This window comes from Pseudorasbora parva, chromosome 2, assembly GCF_024679245.1.
Source record: "Pseudorasbora parva isolate DD20220531a chromosome 2, ASM2467924v1, whole genome shotgun sequence".
NCBI classification, from domain to species: domain Eukaryota; kingdom Metazoa; phylum Chordata; class Actinopteri; order Cypriniformes; family Gobionidae; genus Pseudorasbora; species Pseudorasbora parva.
In genome coordinates this window covers 24,260,504-24,277,253 of record NC_090173.1, presented here as the reverse complement: position 1 = coordinate 24,277,253, position 16,750 = coordinate 24,260,504, and the positions used below count along the sequence as shown (strand labels likewise).

Here is a 16,750-nt window from a genome sequence, read left to right as displayed (position 1 = left end):
ACAGTCAGAACACATTTCACACAGCAGAAATTTCACGACTCATCTGCGTTTCAATCACACTGCGTGTGATTTGCCTATGATTTCAAGCGTTTGTCTGCAATTTCACAAAACCTGTCAGCGAGTCAAAATCGGAGCTAAAATTGTGCAGTGTGAATTTGGCATATAGGACAAAAACAAATTTAAGTTTAGTGTTTTTCTCATGGTACTGATCTTGCAATTGTCCTTATTTTCAACAAACATGCACATAGAGCGATGGTACCTGCAGTAGTACAGTAGCAAACACAGCAGAATAAGCACTAGCAGGGCCATGGCACCCAGAATCGCTAGCAGGAAAATAGTGTGGTATGTAGTGATGTCTCTCAGACCAGAGGTGTTCAGACCTGTTCCTTCCACACAAAAATAAGTATTTATGTTTTATTTTCCCATGTCTTAAGCATAAAAAAATGGAAACCAACCATGTTTATAAATGAATGTTATGAGATGAAAATGGATATTAAAATTTGTATCAAAATTTATTTCATTTTTAAAGTAATTCTGTGTCATTTAATGTTTACTTCCATCAATAAAAATCTAAAACAATAAAAAAAATATCTCTTATGTATTATATAATATAACATACCATGCAACTGCTGCTGTCCTTACCTGAGGTTGAGGGAAATGCTGCAAGCCAGTATCCTAAATTTGGAGCCACAAAACTCCACGTCATCTGAGTGCCCTCTTTTTTAATGTACCCAGCACCGCTTCTGATCCATAGACCTGCAGCAAACCAGGACTTTATTACAAAATGAGCAGATATGGATAAATGCAATTAAATCTTGCTTCAGCATGCAGGAAAAGCTCAATTAAATGTGAATGGGCAGTGTGCCAGGGACAGTTTTGACCAAACGGTGCTAAATTACACACCCAATAGCTTTTCTTCATTAAAAAGACATTTTGTGGCTAGGATCAGTCTAGGTTACCATTTTAATATTCAGAATCACAAAGATAATGGAATATTGTGGACCAAAGCAGGGCAGTGAGGGGCACAAATTTTGCAACAAGCCCTACGGCCAGACAAAAGAGCACAGGGAGTTAATATGTTCTGACAGAGTGAACCCTGACAAATACAATTTCAAATGTCTCCCTTCACTAAAGATGAAATGTTCTCCCTGTGCTGGACTTCACAACTGGAGCATAAAAAATCGGACCTGTTACTATATAGTAGTAAAACAATAAAAACAACACAATTAAAACATTTTTATTAGACACTGATGCTTTTTATTGCCTCCTAACTATTATTTGTGTATCGCTTCAGATTTCACAGCTCACATTCAGCTCTTCAGCAAAATCAAACCCCAAAATACCAAACCCTGACTAGAGCACAAAAACAGACCAGGGCAGCTGCATGCAATGTGTAATTATGCACACTAGAAGGTGCTATATGTTCAGCTCAGTGGGGGCTTTCCCTAAGCTCTTCAAAGTACCATGTGCATAAGCATTCCCTGTCTCTGTATGGGCTATTCCCTCTGTGATCTGTCTCCAAAACAAACAGGGCCTTAGTAGTCACATGTCAAATTTCAGCAACACAATGAATGTTTTCATGATCTGAACACATTCAGGCCTCACCCTTTTTAGATAAAGCATACGGCTGGGACTCAGCAGTCTGTGACGTCATGTAAATGTGTGCTGTGTTAGTATATGGGACTCAGAGATCGGGATTTGGTTTGTGCTTTGAGAATGCAGCCGCCTTCTCATTTATATTCCCAACATCCACGTTTCTACAGTCTACAGAGCAAAGACCTAAACAATATAGGCTTTTGTAGTTTACAGCCACATGCATCCATCACATGGTCAAAGACACACTTACTGAAAGATTATATCTGCCTACACTCAGGAATACAGGAATTATGTTCTGCAGAACTGACTCTTCTCCTAAACGCAGTTCTCTCTGACCACCCCCACACACTAGAGAGCTGTCTAGTATTCTCCATCTAGATAGACTTTTCAGCAGCCTGGTAACTGTTGGTACAGATTGGGCAGCTCAATACTAAGCTAATGTTCTTTATGAAGGCTTTTGCAAATTTCTGTGAATTGATAAGACTGAATTATATAGTTGAATTGTTATTTTATGTTCGTAGGAATCAAAATATAATGAGTGATTACCTAAACCTTTGATTCAAAAGTTTAGGGTCGGTATGATTTTTTGCTTTTTGAAAAATGTCTCATGCTCATCAAGGCTGCCTGTATTTGATTAGTAAATACAGTAAATTAATATTATTAAATAGTGTTACAGTTTAAAATAATTGTTTTCTATATGAATATATTTTAAAATGTAATTTATTCCTGTGACTGTAAATCATTACTCCAGTCTCCCAGTTTATTTAAAAAGTTAAATAAAACAAAAATGGTGTCATATATATATATATATAGTTATCTATAACTATCATTAATAATTGATCTCAATAATACTTGAATCAGCATATTACAATGAAATAGAAAAGAGTTCATTTAAATTCTAATAATATTATACAATATTACAGTTTTTACTGTATTTTGTAATTAATAAATGCAGTCTTGGTAAGCATTAGACACTTCTTTTAAAAACAAAAAATCTTACGAAATTGGAGTTTGGTAGTGTATAGAAATGATTACATTATTTGTGTATTGTTAAATAATGCTAAATCTGTAAAATTCACCCTATATATATATATATATATATATATATATATATATATATATATATATATATATATATATATATATATATATATATATATATATATATATATATATGTATATGTAATGCAGGGGCAATACTCTAATAATAGAACATCCTTTCAACAGACTTATCTATCAGGGCAAGGGTCAAAGGTGATGGAGGGGGCTTTTCCAGGCCAACTGTCTCTCTTACTGACAGCCATCACAGTCCTGTTTGATGGATTAGACATGTCTTAAATGCATTGTGTGTCCTCTTTAATTACTGTACTTATATTACCACCAACACCAGTTTAGGAAAACAAGCTGCATTCTCAATTCAAAACATTATCATAAATAAGATCATATATATATAAAAAAACAAAGACTACAAAACAATTTTCAACAAATTTTCCTTAATGGGCATCTACCAAAGTGTTACACTTCCTACTGCAATGGGTGGGTAAAAGGGGGAGCAGGGATTAGGTTGCCATGGACTAAGCTGCTTAGTGTAAAATCATTTGAGATTTCTCTGTGTTGCTAAAGGAGGCTAAATGAATCTTTAACCGCACTTTAGGACAGGACCTAATAAGCAGTCTAGACATTAGGGAGATATGGGGTAACCTGGAATTACACATGAAACTATATCAAGAGCAATCTATGGAAAAATTAAGACCTAAATGTAAAGCCAGAAAGGAAGCCAATACCCTCTTTTAGTTGTAATGATTTTTCCACCAGAGCTGTTCTCTTTATTAAGCTAGCTTCAGTGAATGATCTATTGAATTTTGCAGAGCTTGCGAGGTACTAAATCACATCCTGTTCTGGGAGCTATTTCGTGACAGGGTCAGTGTCTGGAGATGATTTCTGCTTTAAGAATTGGCAGGCTATTATCTCTCCGATGTGAGAAGACCTAACGGCTTTCTTGGATTTGTACGTCACACTCACTTCACCTGTTCTCACTTTATCTGAATCTGCTTGAACGACTCAACTAAATAAGAAAAGTTAAAAAGTTTTTCTCCATCTCCCCTTTAGTTTTACCCATTTTTTTTAACCTCGTCTCTGATTCTTGTAAACATATTAACTATTTACGAGTCTCTCTCCCAAATGCTCCCAAGCCCTTTTGGTCCTCATAGAGGTCCACACTTTGTGACTTAAAGGGTTAGTTCACCCAAAAATTTAATTTATGTAATTAATGACTCACCCTAATGTCGTTCCACACTCGTAAGACCTCTGTTTATCTTTGGAACACAGTTTAAGATATTTTAGAGCGTATGCAAGTGTATGCACACTATACTGTCCATGTCCAGAAAGGGAATAAAAACATCATCAAAGTAGTCCATATGTGACATCAGTTAGTTAGTTAGAAGTTCTCTTGAAGCATCGAAAATACATTTTGGTCCAAAAATAACAAAAACTACGACTTTATTCAGCATTGTCTTCTCTTCCGTGTTTGTTTTCAGTCTTCAAATAAAGATTCAAACGGTTATGAATCAGCATATCAATTTATTATTCGGATCGCCATTGACAAGTGATTTCAGCAGTTTGACATGCTCTGAATCATGAATCATTTCGCTGATTCATTACCGTTTGAATAGTGTGCATTCACTTTCATGAAGGAACAGAAAAGCTCTCGGACTCAATATAAAATATCTTAAACTGTGTTCCGAAGATGAATGGAGGTCTTACGGGTGTGGAGTGACATTAGGGTGAGTCATTAATGGCATAAATTTCATTTTTGGGTGAACTAGCCCTTTAATTTAGCATGAACTATGACAGGGGTTTCTAATTCTGCTCAAAAAAAAAAAAAAAAAAGCCAATGTCATGCATAGTTTAGCGCCAACCTGCCACAAAAACTTGTCTGGAAGTTTCTAGTAATCCTGAAGAGCTTGTTTAGCTAGTTTAGGTATTTAATTAACTAGACTTAGACTAGAAATCTAGATGCACCCTAGATGCAACTTTCTGTTGGCTTGCAAACTGGAAAAAACTAACTCTGGTCAGGCCAATCACATTGTGCATAAAGTTGGTGGGCAGGCTTAACATAATGAAGACAGTTGTGACAGTTCCTCATGCTACTTTAAAACAAAGAAGCTGGCGAACAGCGGCCTTCTAAATCAGCTTTGGCCACAACTCTGGAAGACTTGGACATAAGCTTTTCTTTGAGAAAAGAAAAAAGAATGGCACCAAAGTCATTATTAAAAAGGGAAGATGTGTTTCTAAATTTAGCGCGCTTCCCCTTCTTTGTTGCTCTGGTTGGTTGTAGCGCTATCCTATTGCGTGCAGAGGGACTTTGAAAGACAACCGTTGGATTGAGCCCTGCCAAAAGTGTGTTCCCAGACCCAAATTAATCTTGATGTTGGTCTGGCTTATCAGGCTAAACTAGACCAATACACTGTAAATGATAGGCTCAATAAGGTATGACAACATATGTTTTTAAGTTAATTTAACTCATAAAAATAAGTTAAGCAATTTCAGATTTTTAATTTAAGTTATACAAAATTCGTGCAAAGAAAGATTATTATACAAATTTGTTGATGGAAAACAAAAGCAATATTAAAAGAATGTGGAAAGTTTTAAGGGAGGTAATGGGCAGTAAAGTGAATCATTGTCAGCCATTACATTTAATTAATGAACAGAACGTCGAGATAAGTGGGGAAAAAATTGCTGATGAATTTAATTCTTTTTTTGTCAATGTTGGTCCAAATCTTGCCAAAACTATACCACTATCTAATGAAAACAAAAGTTGGACAGGTGAAAGCAGAGTCATGAAATCGCTTTTTATAAATAAAGTTAGTGAGAGTGAAATTATTTCCACTGTCTCCAAATTAAAAAGTAAATTTTCATGTGATAGTGATGGCTTAGATATGTATATTGTTAAAGAAACTATACATTGCATTATTAGACCATTAAAATACATAATTAATTTGTCTTTTAATATAGGTCTCTTCCCAGATAAAATGAAGGTGGCTAAAATTATTCCCATTTTTAAATCTGGTGACCGGTATAGTCTCACAAATTATAGGCCTATATCTTTGCTTTCTCAATTTTCAAAAATTCTGGAGAAGCTTTTTGTTAAAAAAATGGATTCTTTTCTTGAAAAACATTCCGTAATAAATGATAATCAGTTTGGGTTTCGAAGTACCCGCTCAACAGCTATGGCTTTGATGAAAATCACAGAGGACATTACTACAGAATTGGAGAATAAAAATCACACAGTTGGAGTTTTTATTGACCTTAAAAAGGCCTTCGACACTCTTGATCATGGTATATTGATATCTAAATTACAGACATATGGAATTAGAGGTGTAGTATTAAATTGGATTAATAGCTACTTAGAAAATAGACAACAATATGTAGAGTATATAGGCCATGAATCTAAGTTGGAAAAAATACTGTGTGGAGTCCCTCAAGGCTCTGTGTTGGGGCCCAAATTATTTACGCTATATATTAATGACCTCTGTGAGGAATCAAAGATTTTACGGTTTGTTCTTTTTGCAGACGATACTAATTTTTTTGTATCAGGGAAGAATTTAAAAATATTAATGAAAACTATTGAACAAGAATTGGTCCTACTTCAGAAATGGTTTAATAAAAATAAATTGTCGTTAAACTTACGTAAAACAAAATTTATGCTGTTTACAAATAAAAAATGTCTTGATAATGTTAGTTTGACTTTAAATGGAATAAATATTGAAAGAGTGTCAGAATTTAAGTTTTTAGGAGTACTCATTGATGAAAAATTTAAATGGAAGTCACACATAGCTTATGTAAGAAGCAAAATTTGTAAAAACATTGCCGTTTTGAGCAAAGTAAAGATTATGTTAAATTATGAGGCAATGAGAATCCTATATTGTTCCTTTATTTTGCCACATTTTATGTATTGTTTAGAGGTATGGGGAAACTCTTATTTCACTAATTTAATGCCTTTGTTTATTTTGCAAAAAAGGGTTATAAGAATAATTAATGGAGTTGCTCCAAGAGTACATACTACAGGACTGTTTCTGAGGTCAGGACTGCTTAAATTGAAGGATTTGGTTTCTTTACAAACTATATTAGTTGTATATAAAGCAAAACATAGCCTGTTACCGCATGGATTGCAAACCCTTTTTACTTTAAATAGTGAGACAAGTAGAAGAAATAATGATTTTAAACAACCTTTTGCTGGAAATACCCTCAAACAAATGTGTGTTTCAGTTTCTGGTGTGAAAAGATGGAATTATCTAGAAAATGAATTAAAATGTTGTTCAAATATTCTTCAATTTAAATATAAGTATAAACAGAAGATATTTAATCTGTACAAAGATGAATGTAAAAAATTTTAAAATTGTAACAACGATGGTTTCGTCGTTGTTTTTGTTTTGAAAGTTGTCATTATTATTGTTGTTTTTGTTTGTTTGTTCTTGTTTAAGTGTGTGTGTGTGTGTGTATATATGTATGTATGTGTATATGTGTATGCATATATATATATATATATATATATATATATATATATATATATATATATATATATATATATATATATATATATATATATATATGTGTATGTATGTGTATGTATGTATGTGTGTGTATGTGTATGTATGTATATGTATGTGTATATGTATATATGTGTATGTATATGTATACATATATGTATTTCTTTTTCTTTTTCTTATGTTGGTGAGGCCATCCAATTTGTGACTTTGTTAATATAAGAATGGGGTAGGAGTTTATAAGATTTTTTTTCTTCATCCTACTCCTGTTCTTTTTGTCATGGAATGCATTTTTGTTGTGTTTGAGGATTGTTGTTGTGGCATTTCATGTTGCATTACCATGAAAAGAGAATGCATAAATAAATAAAAAATAAATAAATAAAATTCAACTCAAAATTTTAAGTCAATTGATGTAAATTGTAATCTAGTGAGTTGAAATTACTTGTACTTTTAAATTGCTTTAACTTAAAACTTTGAGGTAGCAACTAAACTTAAGTTTTTAAGTTGAAATAGGTTGACATTTTTTACAGTGGATCAGCAAAGTGGACGTTTATGATCACCCTTCTTATCACATTGGTAACAAAGTTGCTAATTTGACTCATGTATGGGGTAAGTCTGGATAACATTGTCCACATGCATAATGTTTTTTAGGGTTAACACAGATGTTGTTCAATGCTGTTTACCTGTTCTGTCCTCGAACCTCCAGACTGGGACACTGGTAGCAGTCTTGAGAGGAGAGTCAGAAGGAAGAGGGATAGAGATGTGAATGGGTTCTGACACCTGGATCTCAGTGCCGTTTGGCCCTGTGAGCTGAGCACACATTGCAGCTAGTGCAGTTAGCTCCACCCAGCTGCTGTTGTTTCCTGAATGTCAAAAAGAAATGGCTTATACTCCATGAAGCCACAATCCCAAGCCTCTGTTTACTACAATATTCTACTCAATGATAAATGATTAAAGTGAGGTGAGGGGGGCGGGGACATATTTCTTTGAAGAGATAAACTCACCTGTTGAGTTGATCTCCATGGCAAGAGGGTAGGGGAAGCCCCCAAGCTCATACTGAGTGCGGGAAGAGGTGAGCATTGCAGAGAGGGTGATTTGGGAGGTGTTTAGTGGTGGTCTGATGGCTCTTCTTTGAAGCTGTACCCATGGCTGTCTCCGGGATCCTAGACAACAGAGATTAAAGACGTTTTTGAAATTTACAGGTATAGTCAGTATAAATGGATAAATCATAAGGAATGACTCATAATTATACACATCAGACTACACACACCATAAACTATTCACATTATAACTACTCACATTGGACTACAGTGGCTGGCCTTTTTGTTGTTCTGAATAAGAAGCAGTTATTGGTTTCCTACCCTAATAATGAGCTTCTTTGGGATTTGTTGTTTCCTGCATTCCTGCATTTATAGGATTCTGTCATTAACCACTAGGATTCTGTCAGTAACCACTTCCTTTAACCAATGTTATAATGAGCAAGTGATTCAGCCTCTCTCTGCTATGGTAACTTTTATTAAAACATTTGTGGGGCTTAATAATTCCAAGAAATTGCTAAAACACCTCAAGAATATAAAGGCAATATTTCCCAAACTATAGAGTTCTTAACAGTTTCCTGAAACATTTTACCAGAAATCCTGAATTCAGAATCCACACTGCAGTAATCCTTTCCCCTCCTCCACTTGGCTTGCTTAGTCTGCGAGAGGCAAATAGAAAGGCCTAAAAATACAAGCGCGTATCTCTCACTGTAGGCTGTCTGTTCTGATTAGTGCATGGTTAGCTGATCGGCCCAGACATCCAGGATAGCGTGGCTGCTGTGGCAGTGCTTGGGGACTGTTGAAAGCGGGCAGGCTGCGACATTCTCTTTTTGTTGGTAACTGTTTTGGTCACAGATATTAATTTACTAGCCATATCCATCTTTTGATGAGATGATAAACTAACAAGAGTGCAAATCATCCAAAGGCATCTCTAAAATTAAACCCTACACCAATTGTCTGACCATCTCTCTTTGAGCAACAGAAACAAACATGTACAAACCCGATTCCAAACAAATTGTGAATAAAAAAGGAATGCAATAATTTACAAATCTCATAAACTTATATTTTATTCACAATAGAATATAGATAACATATAAAATGTTGAAAGTGAGACATTTTGAAATGTCATGCCAAATATTGGCTAATTTTTGATTTCATGAGCTACACATTCCAAAAAAGTTGGGACATGTGGACGGAAAAATAAAATGTACATATAAGGAACAGCTGGAGGACCAATTTGCAACTTATTAGGTCAATTGGCAAAATATTTGGCTATGAAAAGAGCCTCACAGAGTGGCAGTGTCTCTCAGAATGTTTGGTCTGGAAACTCACCATTGACAGGACTCAATCCGAGGGGCGGGATAAACGGTTGTCTTTCAAACTCCCTCTGCACGCTGTGCACGCAATTGAATATCGCTACAACCAACCAGAGCAACGAAAGTAAAGCAGAGCTTGTTGACAGATTAAACTTTTGCTGTATGCGGTCGGCAAAACTCCGGACACATCTTCCCTTCTTAAGAATGACTTCAGTGCCGTTCTTTGTTATTTTCTCAGAGAAAAGCTTAACTCCAAGTATTCCAGAGTCATGGTCAAAGCTGACTCGAAAGACCGCCGTTCACCAGTTTCTGTGTTTACTAGAAGCACGCGCAACTCGGCCATCATTATATTAAGCCCCACCCACTGACTCTATACACGATGTGATTGGCCCGACCAGAGTTTGGCGTTTACAGCTCAGAAGTAAATTGAGAGTTGCTAGACGACACTCATGGCAAATTAGATTTGCTGCCGCTAGGGTGCGTCTAGATTTCTAGGCTAATGTCATCTATGTTGTATTCTGAATAAAATATTGAAATTTGAAACTTCCACATCATTGCATTGTTTTACCATTTGTACAGTATCCCAACTTTTTTGGAATCAGGTTTGTATATCAGCATTTAAAGGTATAGTTCACTCCGATTGTATTCCTCTGAAAGAAGAATGGCATAAACACCTAGAATAGCTTGAGAGTGAGTAAATCATGGGGTAATTTTCATATTTGGGTGAACTATCCCTTTAAGACAAATGTGAAATTCAATTTGGCTATTACTGGCAAGGCTAATGTGAGCCTATTCAGAGACGGATATCTTTAGGTTTCTGACTTTTAGCCTAACTGCATATCGTGGCACTAGCAGTAAATCATATCTTACATGATGATAAGGAAGGCTGCAACAGTGTCTGGCCAACAAAGCTTCCAATTCCTCTAGGATTTCACAAGGATTGGGCCACAGATAGGTTAATTCCCTGTAAACCTGACACTGAAATGAATGATTATGCAGTAAAAGAACGGAACAGTCTATTTGGGCCTGAGACATCGCCAATTGGCAAGCCTCCTAAGGAGCTTGGGCATTTTGAATTGCATAGAGAATCCCCTTCATGTGCAATATCATTTGGTTGGCCTCCCCTGATGGGTCCGTCTACTGTTAGAGAGATGGTTAGTGATAACCTGCAAATGAAAAATATGTCCCCTTAAAGTTTCTTATGTCACATATGTGCAGAGAAATACAGATAGCATCAAAAGTAATGGAAATCAATGAATTTCTTAGCCATGACCTATATGACTTTTTTTTGGGCAATTGGGCCCACTTTGAAGTGCTACCAACAGGCCATAACTTTCTGGTTTAGAGGGGAGCGTTCACTGATTCTCATAATTTTAAAGTCGGACAGAGAGCTAGATAGAGAAAATTAAAACCCCTGAGGGAGTGAGCTCACCAAATAGACATAACACTCATGATGAATCACTAAAAACACTTCCCCCAACCAATTTATTACCATTTCCATGACAAAGCTAACATAGATGTTTGTAGCATTATTGGACCTTTTTCGGATCCCTATTGGGATTTTTGTCACGAGTATCAGAGATAATTGTTACACTATAAAATTTTACAACAGTAAGGTAACCATTATTATAGCTCATAGCAAGAAACATTAACTCTAAAGATGTGGATATCATATAATTATTTGCACTCATAACAGTTTTTTGTGCCCACCGATCCAATTAATTGAATACTGAGTATGTGCCGATTCTGAGTCCCTACTGATACTTGTATTTTCCTATTGCTTGGTGCACACTTCAAGTACAGGGTACAGGGATGTGCTGAGAGTTTTTTAGGGGTTCAAATGTAAAAAGTGCATCTATCACTTTTGAGTAATTACAAAATAACAATTACTACAGTTATTATATTGATAGGCCTATATTATTATATTTATATTATTTTAATAATAAGAAAATATATATAAATAATTTCTGCGATCAACATTTAATGGTTATAAAAACACTTAAACTATGATATTTGTTTTTGGTTCCCCCATATGGTAGCAGTCGAATGACTCAATAACTATCTGTATCTCAATAAGCCCTGTGCCTGGAAGCTTTTCATACAATCAGTTCTCAGTAGATTTACATTCATTCAACACACTCCTGCTTGATTCTCACCAGTTTATTCTGAGAAAAACACAATTCTCTCCTCTTTCACTCTGCCCCTGTCATTTCTCATCGCTCTCTTCATTGCACATGTTCTCAGTTACAGATGTGCTTGAGCTCTATGGGGAGAGAAAGACATCATGCCCTCTCTTGGCCAGAGACAAACTAAAAAAAGGAATGCACAATGACTGATTTATGCAAAGTAGTAAAGGTTGATTTAACTAAATATAGGGCTATCATGAAATTAATTATGATTAGCAATATCTGATAGGATATCAAAGAATTTTGCAAATAATCACAGTTGTATCAAAACTAGCTTTCAGCCGATTCTGTAATAATCGTAAATAAATACGGGTGCATATTGTGCATGTAATTAATTCTTCTTGTGAAATGCACCTACAGATATACAGAAATACAAACACAACAATGATATACAACAATGACTTTCCAAACATTCACATTCACCATTTATATTAGCATGTTTCTAAACAAACCCTCAAGCCCAAATCAATTGAGTGACTTCTTTTCAGGCTGGCAAGCTGTGAACACAAAAATCCACCCACGCTACCGCTCAGTTTATGCTGTTTCATTCCGTACATTAGCCTTCCTCACTTTTCATGAAAAATGCTTGCAGAAAACATAACCCGACTCTGCAAACAAATACACTGAAGGTGCATGTTTGAACAAAACAATAAAAGCATTCTATTATGCACAAATTAGTTATATTAATTTAGGGGGTATTAACAAACTATATACAACAGCAATTAATATAGATAGACTAGCAGATCTCAGATCAGGTTTTACATGACACATTCCTCCCACATAACAGAGACAGATATTCACCACTTTATAACCCCTCCTCTTTCAAAAAGCACATTCTACTGGCACTGCCAAAGTTGCCATGGTAATTGGTTTTGAGGCATGAAAAAAACGACAAAAAAAAAAAAAAAAAACGCCAGTGTGAGTCCCGATCTCCATCTACTTCCCTCAGTAAGCACCATATTATTCTCAGAGGGTGTATGTACTGTAAAAGTAAATAAATTATACTAAAATAACACTTTTAGAGTTGTCTGACATTTTAATCTAGTTCATAGACTGATTGTTGACTTGAAATTCCAGTCAAGTTTATATATCTTGTGATTATGATGACTAATGCTGACATCTCATCCCAAGGACAAAGTTGGGATTAAGCTTTTTTAATTAGATGGAAAGATGTTTATAAATAAATAAATAAATAAATAAATAAAGCATCTGTGGCCTGCTGCCAATTTGCACAGAAAATGATGTATAAAGCGGTGCAGGTATGACTTTGTAGGACAACCGGCAGTTAGCATCACACTGGTTCCCTCGACAAAATCCCAGTAGGATTTTTTCATATAGGTGTTTGGATTATTCCACAAAAACCAAGCTCTGTGATCAACAAAATTGTATGATACTTATATGTTTTGTCCATCAAGATAATTTTCACAGATGAACACAACTTTTATGAATTTTGATGCCTATATTCAGTCGCCGGAAGTAAAAAGCTAATGGTAGGCTATAAATGGACCACACCACAGTCACACAACGTCAATGTCAGAATACATTAGAATAGTTTATAAGAGTACAAATATAAGCATTATGAGGCTATACAAGTGGACTTAGGTTACCACAGCGTGATGACGTTTAATCTCCCCGACAACCTCTGTAGTGCCTTTTAGCCACTTGTTAGCAACCGCCTTTTTCAAGACACATAACACCTTCAAAAATTCATGAGGTAGGTAATACTGATGTATTTTATGTCGTAGAATAAAATGTGAAAGTGTTTTTCTTGAGTCAATACAGACCTTATTTCAGCCATTTCACTAGTTCACACTTACATCAAATTAAATAGAGTAAAGATTATGCGTATTTGGCTGGCTGTCCGGGGGAGGGCTCTGGGCTCGGAATATGGCCCGAACCCAGAGTGCCCCCCGTGATAGAGATACTCTAGAACTGGACTGGAGTATATTACAGATTGTGTTGACATCTAATACGAGTTTGTTAGAATCAAGTGAGGAGCTGGGGTGGTGGAGGGATGCTAAAATGAAAATGGTCAACGAAAGAAGGTAAATCTGCTGTATATATACACCCCTCTTATCGTTGATTAGCTTGATGTGCTCCACTTGTGTTTAATTAGGTTTAATTATCTGAGAGTGCTCCACTTGTGTTTAGTTAGGTTTAATTATCTGCACGTGCTCCTCCCGAAATTTTGTTAATAAAAACTTCACTTAAACAGAATCCTATTCAAAGAACCTACTGACTTTAGGATGACAGAACTGGAAGTGCTAAAATGCTAACTCTTTTCTATGTTTTGGCCTACAAAGGGATGCCATACCCGCACCACTCTATTCAGTTTCAATATTTAGGAGAATTATTAAGAGAGGAACGATATCGTTGGAAACATTTTCAAAACAATTATTTCCAGCGGATGCATTATAAAAACATTGACAGAATCCAATCATAATACAAATGATTTTAAAGAGATATAGCATTTAAAGTCGCAGATGACAAAACTGCTGTGTGCATTATAATAATAATAATAACAGCAACAACATGTTGTTATCGTGCACTGGTATGGACGCTATTATTGTTATAGTAATCTTTATGTTCATTGCTCTTGGTGAGACTGTAAATGTGCTCAAGTCAGGTACAAAAATAATACTTTGGTACAGTAATGAATGATTACTCAAGGACTTTACACTCTTATTAAAATGTCTAAATCAGACTGTGAGGCCTTTTTCTGTGCTGGGCCAAACAAGCCCATATATCTCTGGAACAGCTTGGAGACACTGATGGTATTCTAGTGAGAGAGCCTTTCTTACTGAGCGTAAAGAGGGAACGAGAGCAAGCTGTTGGCTTGTCAGCAGAAGTGGGATGGGAGGACACTGAACCATTTGAGTACATGTAACTCTAATCACTGAGCACAGGGACCCACACACAGCTACACAGTCCCTTTACGAGAGATCGAGCTCATTAAGTTGATAAGGATCAGGCAGAAAGAGCTGTGTCAGGATGCCTACTCACACATACACACAGAGAAAAGAGTGAGGATATGCAGGGTTCTGATATTCATGTTTGCATGAAGCACATTACATCATACTTGGTAGTCCATTGGGTAAAATTACTTCCGACCCAGAAATCAAAAAGTAACTTTCCATAATTTGAGTCATAACATTCCTCATTAAATACCTGACCAGCACTTCAAAACACAAGCAACATAGGCAGCAGTTTTTGTAAAGCTTCCTTATGTTACCAGAGGAAACAAGCACCTGCCAGAGAAAATGGGTCATTTTAATCATCTTTGTAAATCTAGTGGACATTTATTGAGTGTGGATTCTGTGGAACGAGGTGAAATAGCTTGTAGACACTGTGTCCACTCTCAGTTAAATTGTATCTGCTTATTGGCAGCTCTTGAGATATGAGACTTCTAGAGTTAGTCTGATTATTAAACAACCAACTAAGCAGTTCCACACATCTGCACATGTAAATACAGCAGAATGTGTGTGAATCAATGGTGCTGCTTTCGAATCTCGGATTCCAAGCTAACCATGTGGAACACAGCCTGGCCTAGCCGCCACAGAGTATCACATATAACATAAAGTAGCAGTCAAACCTACAGAACCATTTGGTGCTCATGAGGGCATTACAGGTTTGAGTCCAAATTGGGATGTGATTCCTTTTTATAGTACTTGAAGGCTATGATTAAAGATACCCATAAAAATATTCATCATTTACTTGAGAACCAAACAACATTGGAACCTATTGACTTCCATTGCAAGAATAAAAATAACAACATATTTCTCCAAACATCTTGTATGTTTCACAGAAAAACAAATTCATAAAGGTGAGGAAACAATGACAGAATTTCCATTTTTGGGCTTAAAAGAGAACTCACCTGGAGAACCCAACAGTAACTGCACAACATCGTCATACAGCAGTAGAGTGGCCGGTCTCTGGGGAAGTAAATATAGACTTACGGAGGCGTATACTAAAAAAAAAAAAAACAAGAGAGAGAGAGAGAGAGAGAGAGGGATAAGTACACTACTAATACATTTCAAATTACAGTACAGTACATATATATATATATATATATATTTTTTTATCAGTTTCACCCAAAATATTAAGAAGCAACTGTTTCCAAAATTGATAATAAGAAATGTTTCTTGAGCAAATCAGCATCTTACAAGGATTTTTGAAGGTTACTGTAAGACTGAAGACTGGAGTAATTATGCTGGAAATTCATCTTTGCTGTCACAAGATTATTAAAATTTTAAAATAGAAAAGACGTAGGTAGGTAAATGAACCATTTCACAATATCACTGCTTTTACAGTATTTTTGAGTATCAGTACATAAGAAAATGAAAAAGGACAATATATAATAACAGTAAGGTTTACATTCATAAATACTGTGCTCCTTATTATACACACAAATGTTCACAACTGATATACAATTTATTTTTCTTTTTATTATACAGTAGATGTAATTCATTAATTCATAGACCTTAGTCTCATTATAAATGGTTTATATACATGTCTCAAGTTTTTGGAGAAAGAAAACTGAACACTTTTCACTTTTCATAGTTCATTCTACTTCACGCTACATTGACTAAGCATAACAAACTTCTTCATCTTACTTAGCATTATCTGTATACTATTTCTCCTTAAACATGTCGATACAGATCAGTTAATATTACACTGTCTCAGTTTTCAGGAATTATTTACCTTGGAGAGCACAAGGATGAGTTTTTTCCTGTAACATACAGTAGTTCACCAGATGTAGCTGCTAACTCACAGGTGTGAGACATGACTCACTCAGCACAATCAAATCCTCAGGTTTGCAACACAGCAACCGCAATCTCACTTCAGACTAGCCTTTCATGACACCACCTAGTAAAATCTGTTAAATTCTGAGACTGCCCTGCAGCTATTTGACTTCCTGTCAAACACTACCAGACTATAGCTCTGTTGCCGTTTAGTGGATCTTGTTTGCGACATATCAATATTTTGTCAAGAGGACAGACACCTAAAGATGTAAAAACCAGATAAACTGTTGTCTTTCAAATACCCACTGCACACAAAAGGATAGCGCT

General features: G+C 35.6%; 1 protein-coding gene across 2 annotated transcripts in view; it reads right to left on the bottom strand.

Moving 5' to 3' along the window:
• fam171a2a (family with sequence similarity 171 member A2a) overlaps positions 1 to 16,750 on the bottom strand; it is a 44,227-nt gene that overhangs the window by 2,924 nt on the left and 24,553 nt on the right. The window contains exons 3-7 of one of the 2 annotated variants that reach the window (XM_067412743.1): positions 15,556 to 15,648; positions 8,147 to 8,305; positions 7,826 to 8,005; positions 643 to 756; positions 260 to 386 (exon numbers count right to left, since the gene is read on the bottom strand). In XM_067412743.1, the coding sequence (XP_067268844.1) occupies positions 260 to 386; positions 643 to 756; positions 7,826 to 8,005; positions 8,147 to 8,305; positions 15,556 to 15,648 (673 nt within the window). The remainder of the gene's footprint in view (positions 1 to 259; positions 387 to 642; positions 757 to 7,825; positions 8,006 to 8,146; positions 8,306 to 15,555; positions 15,649 to 16,750) is intronic. The other variant, XM_067412750.1, reaches the window with a different exon arrangement.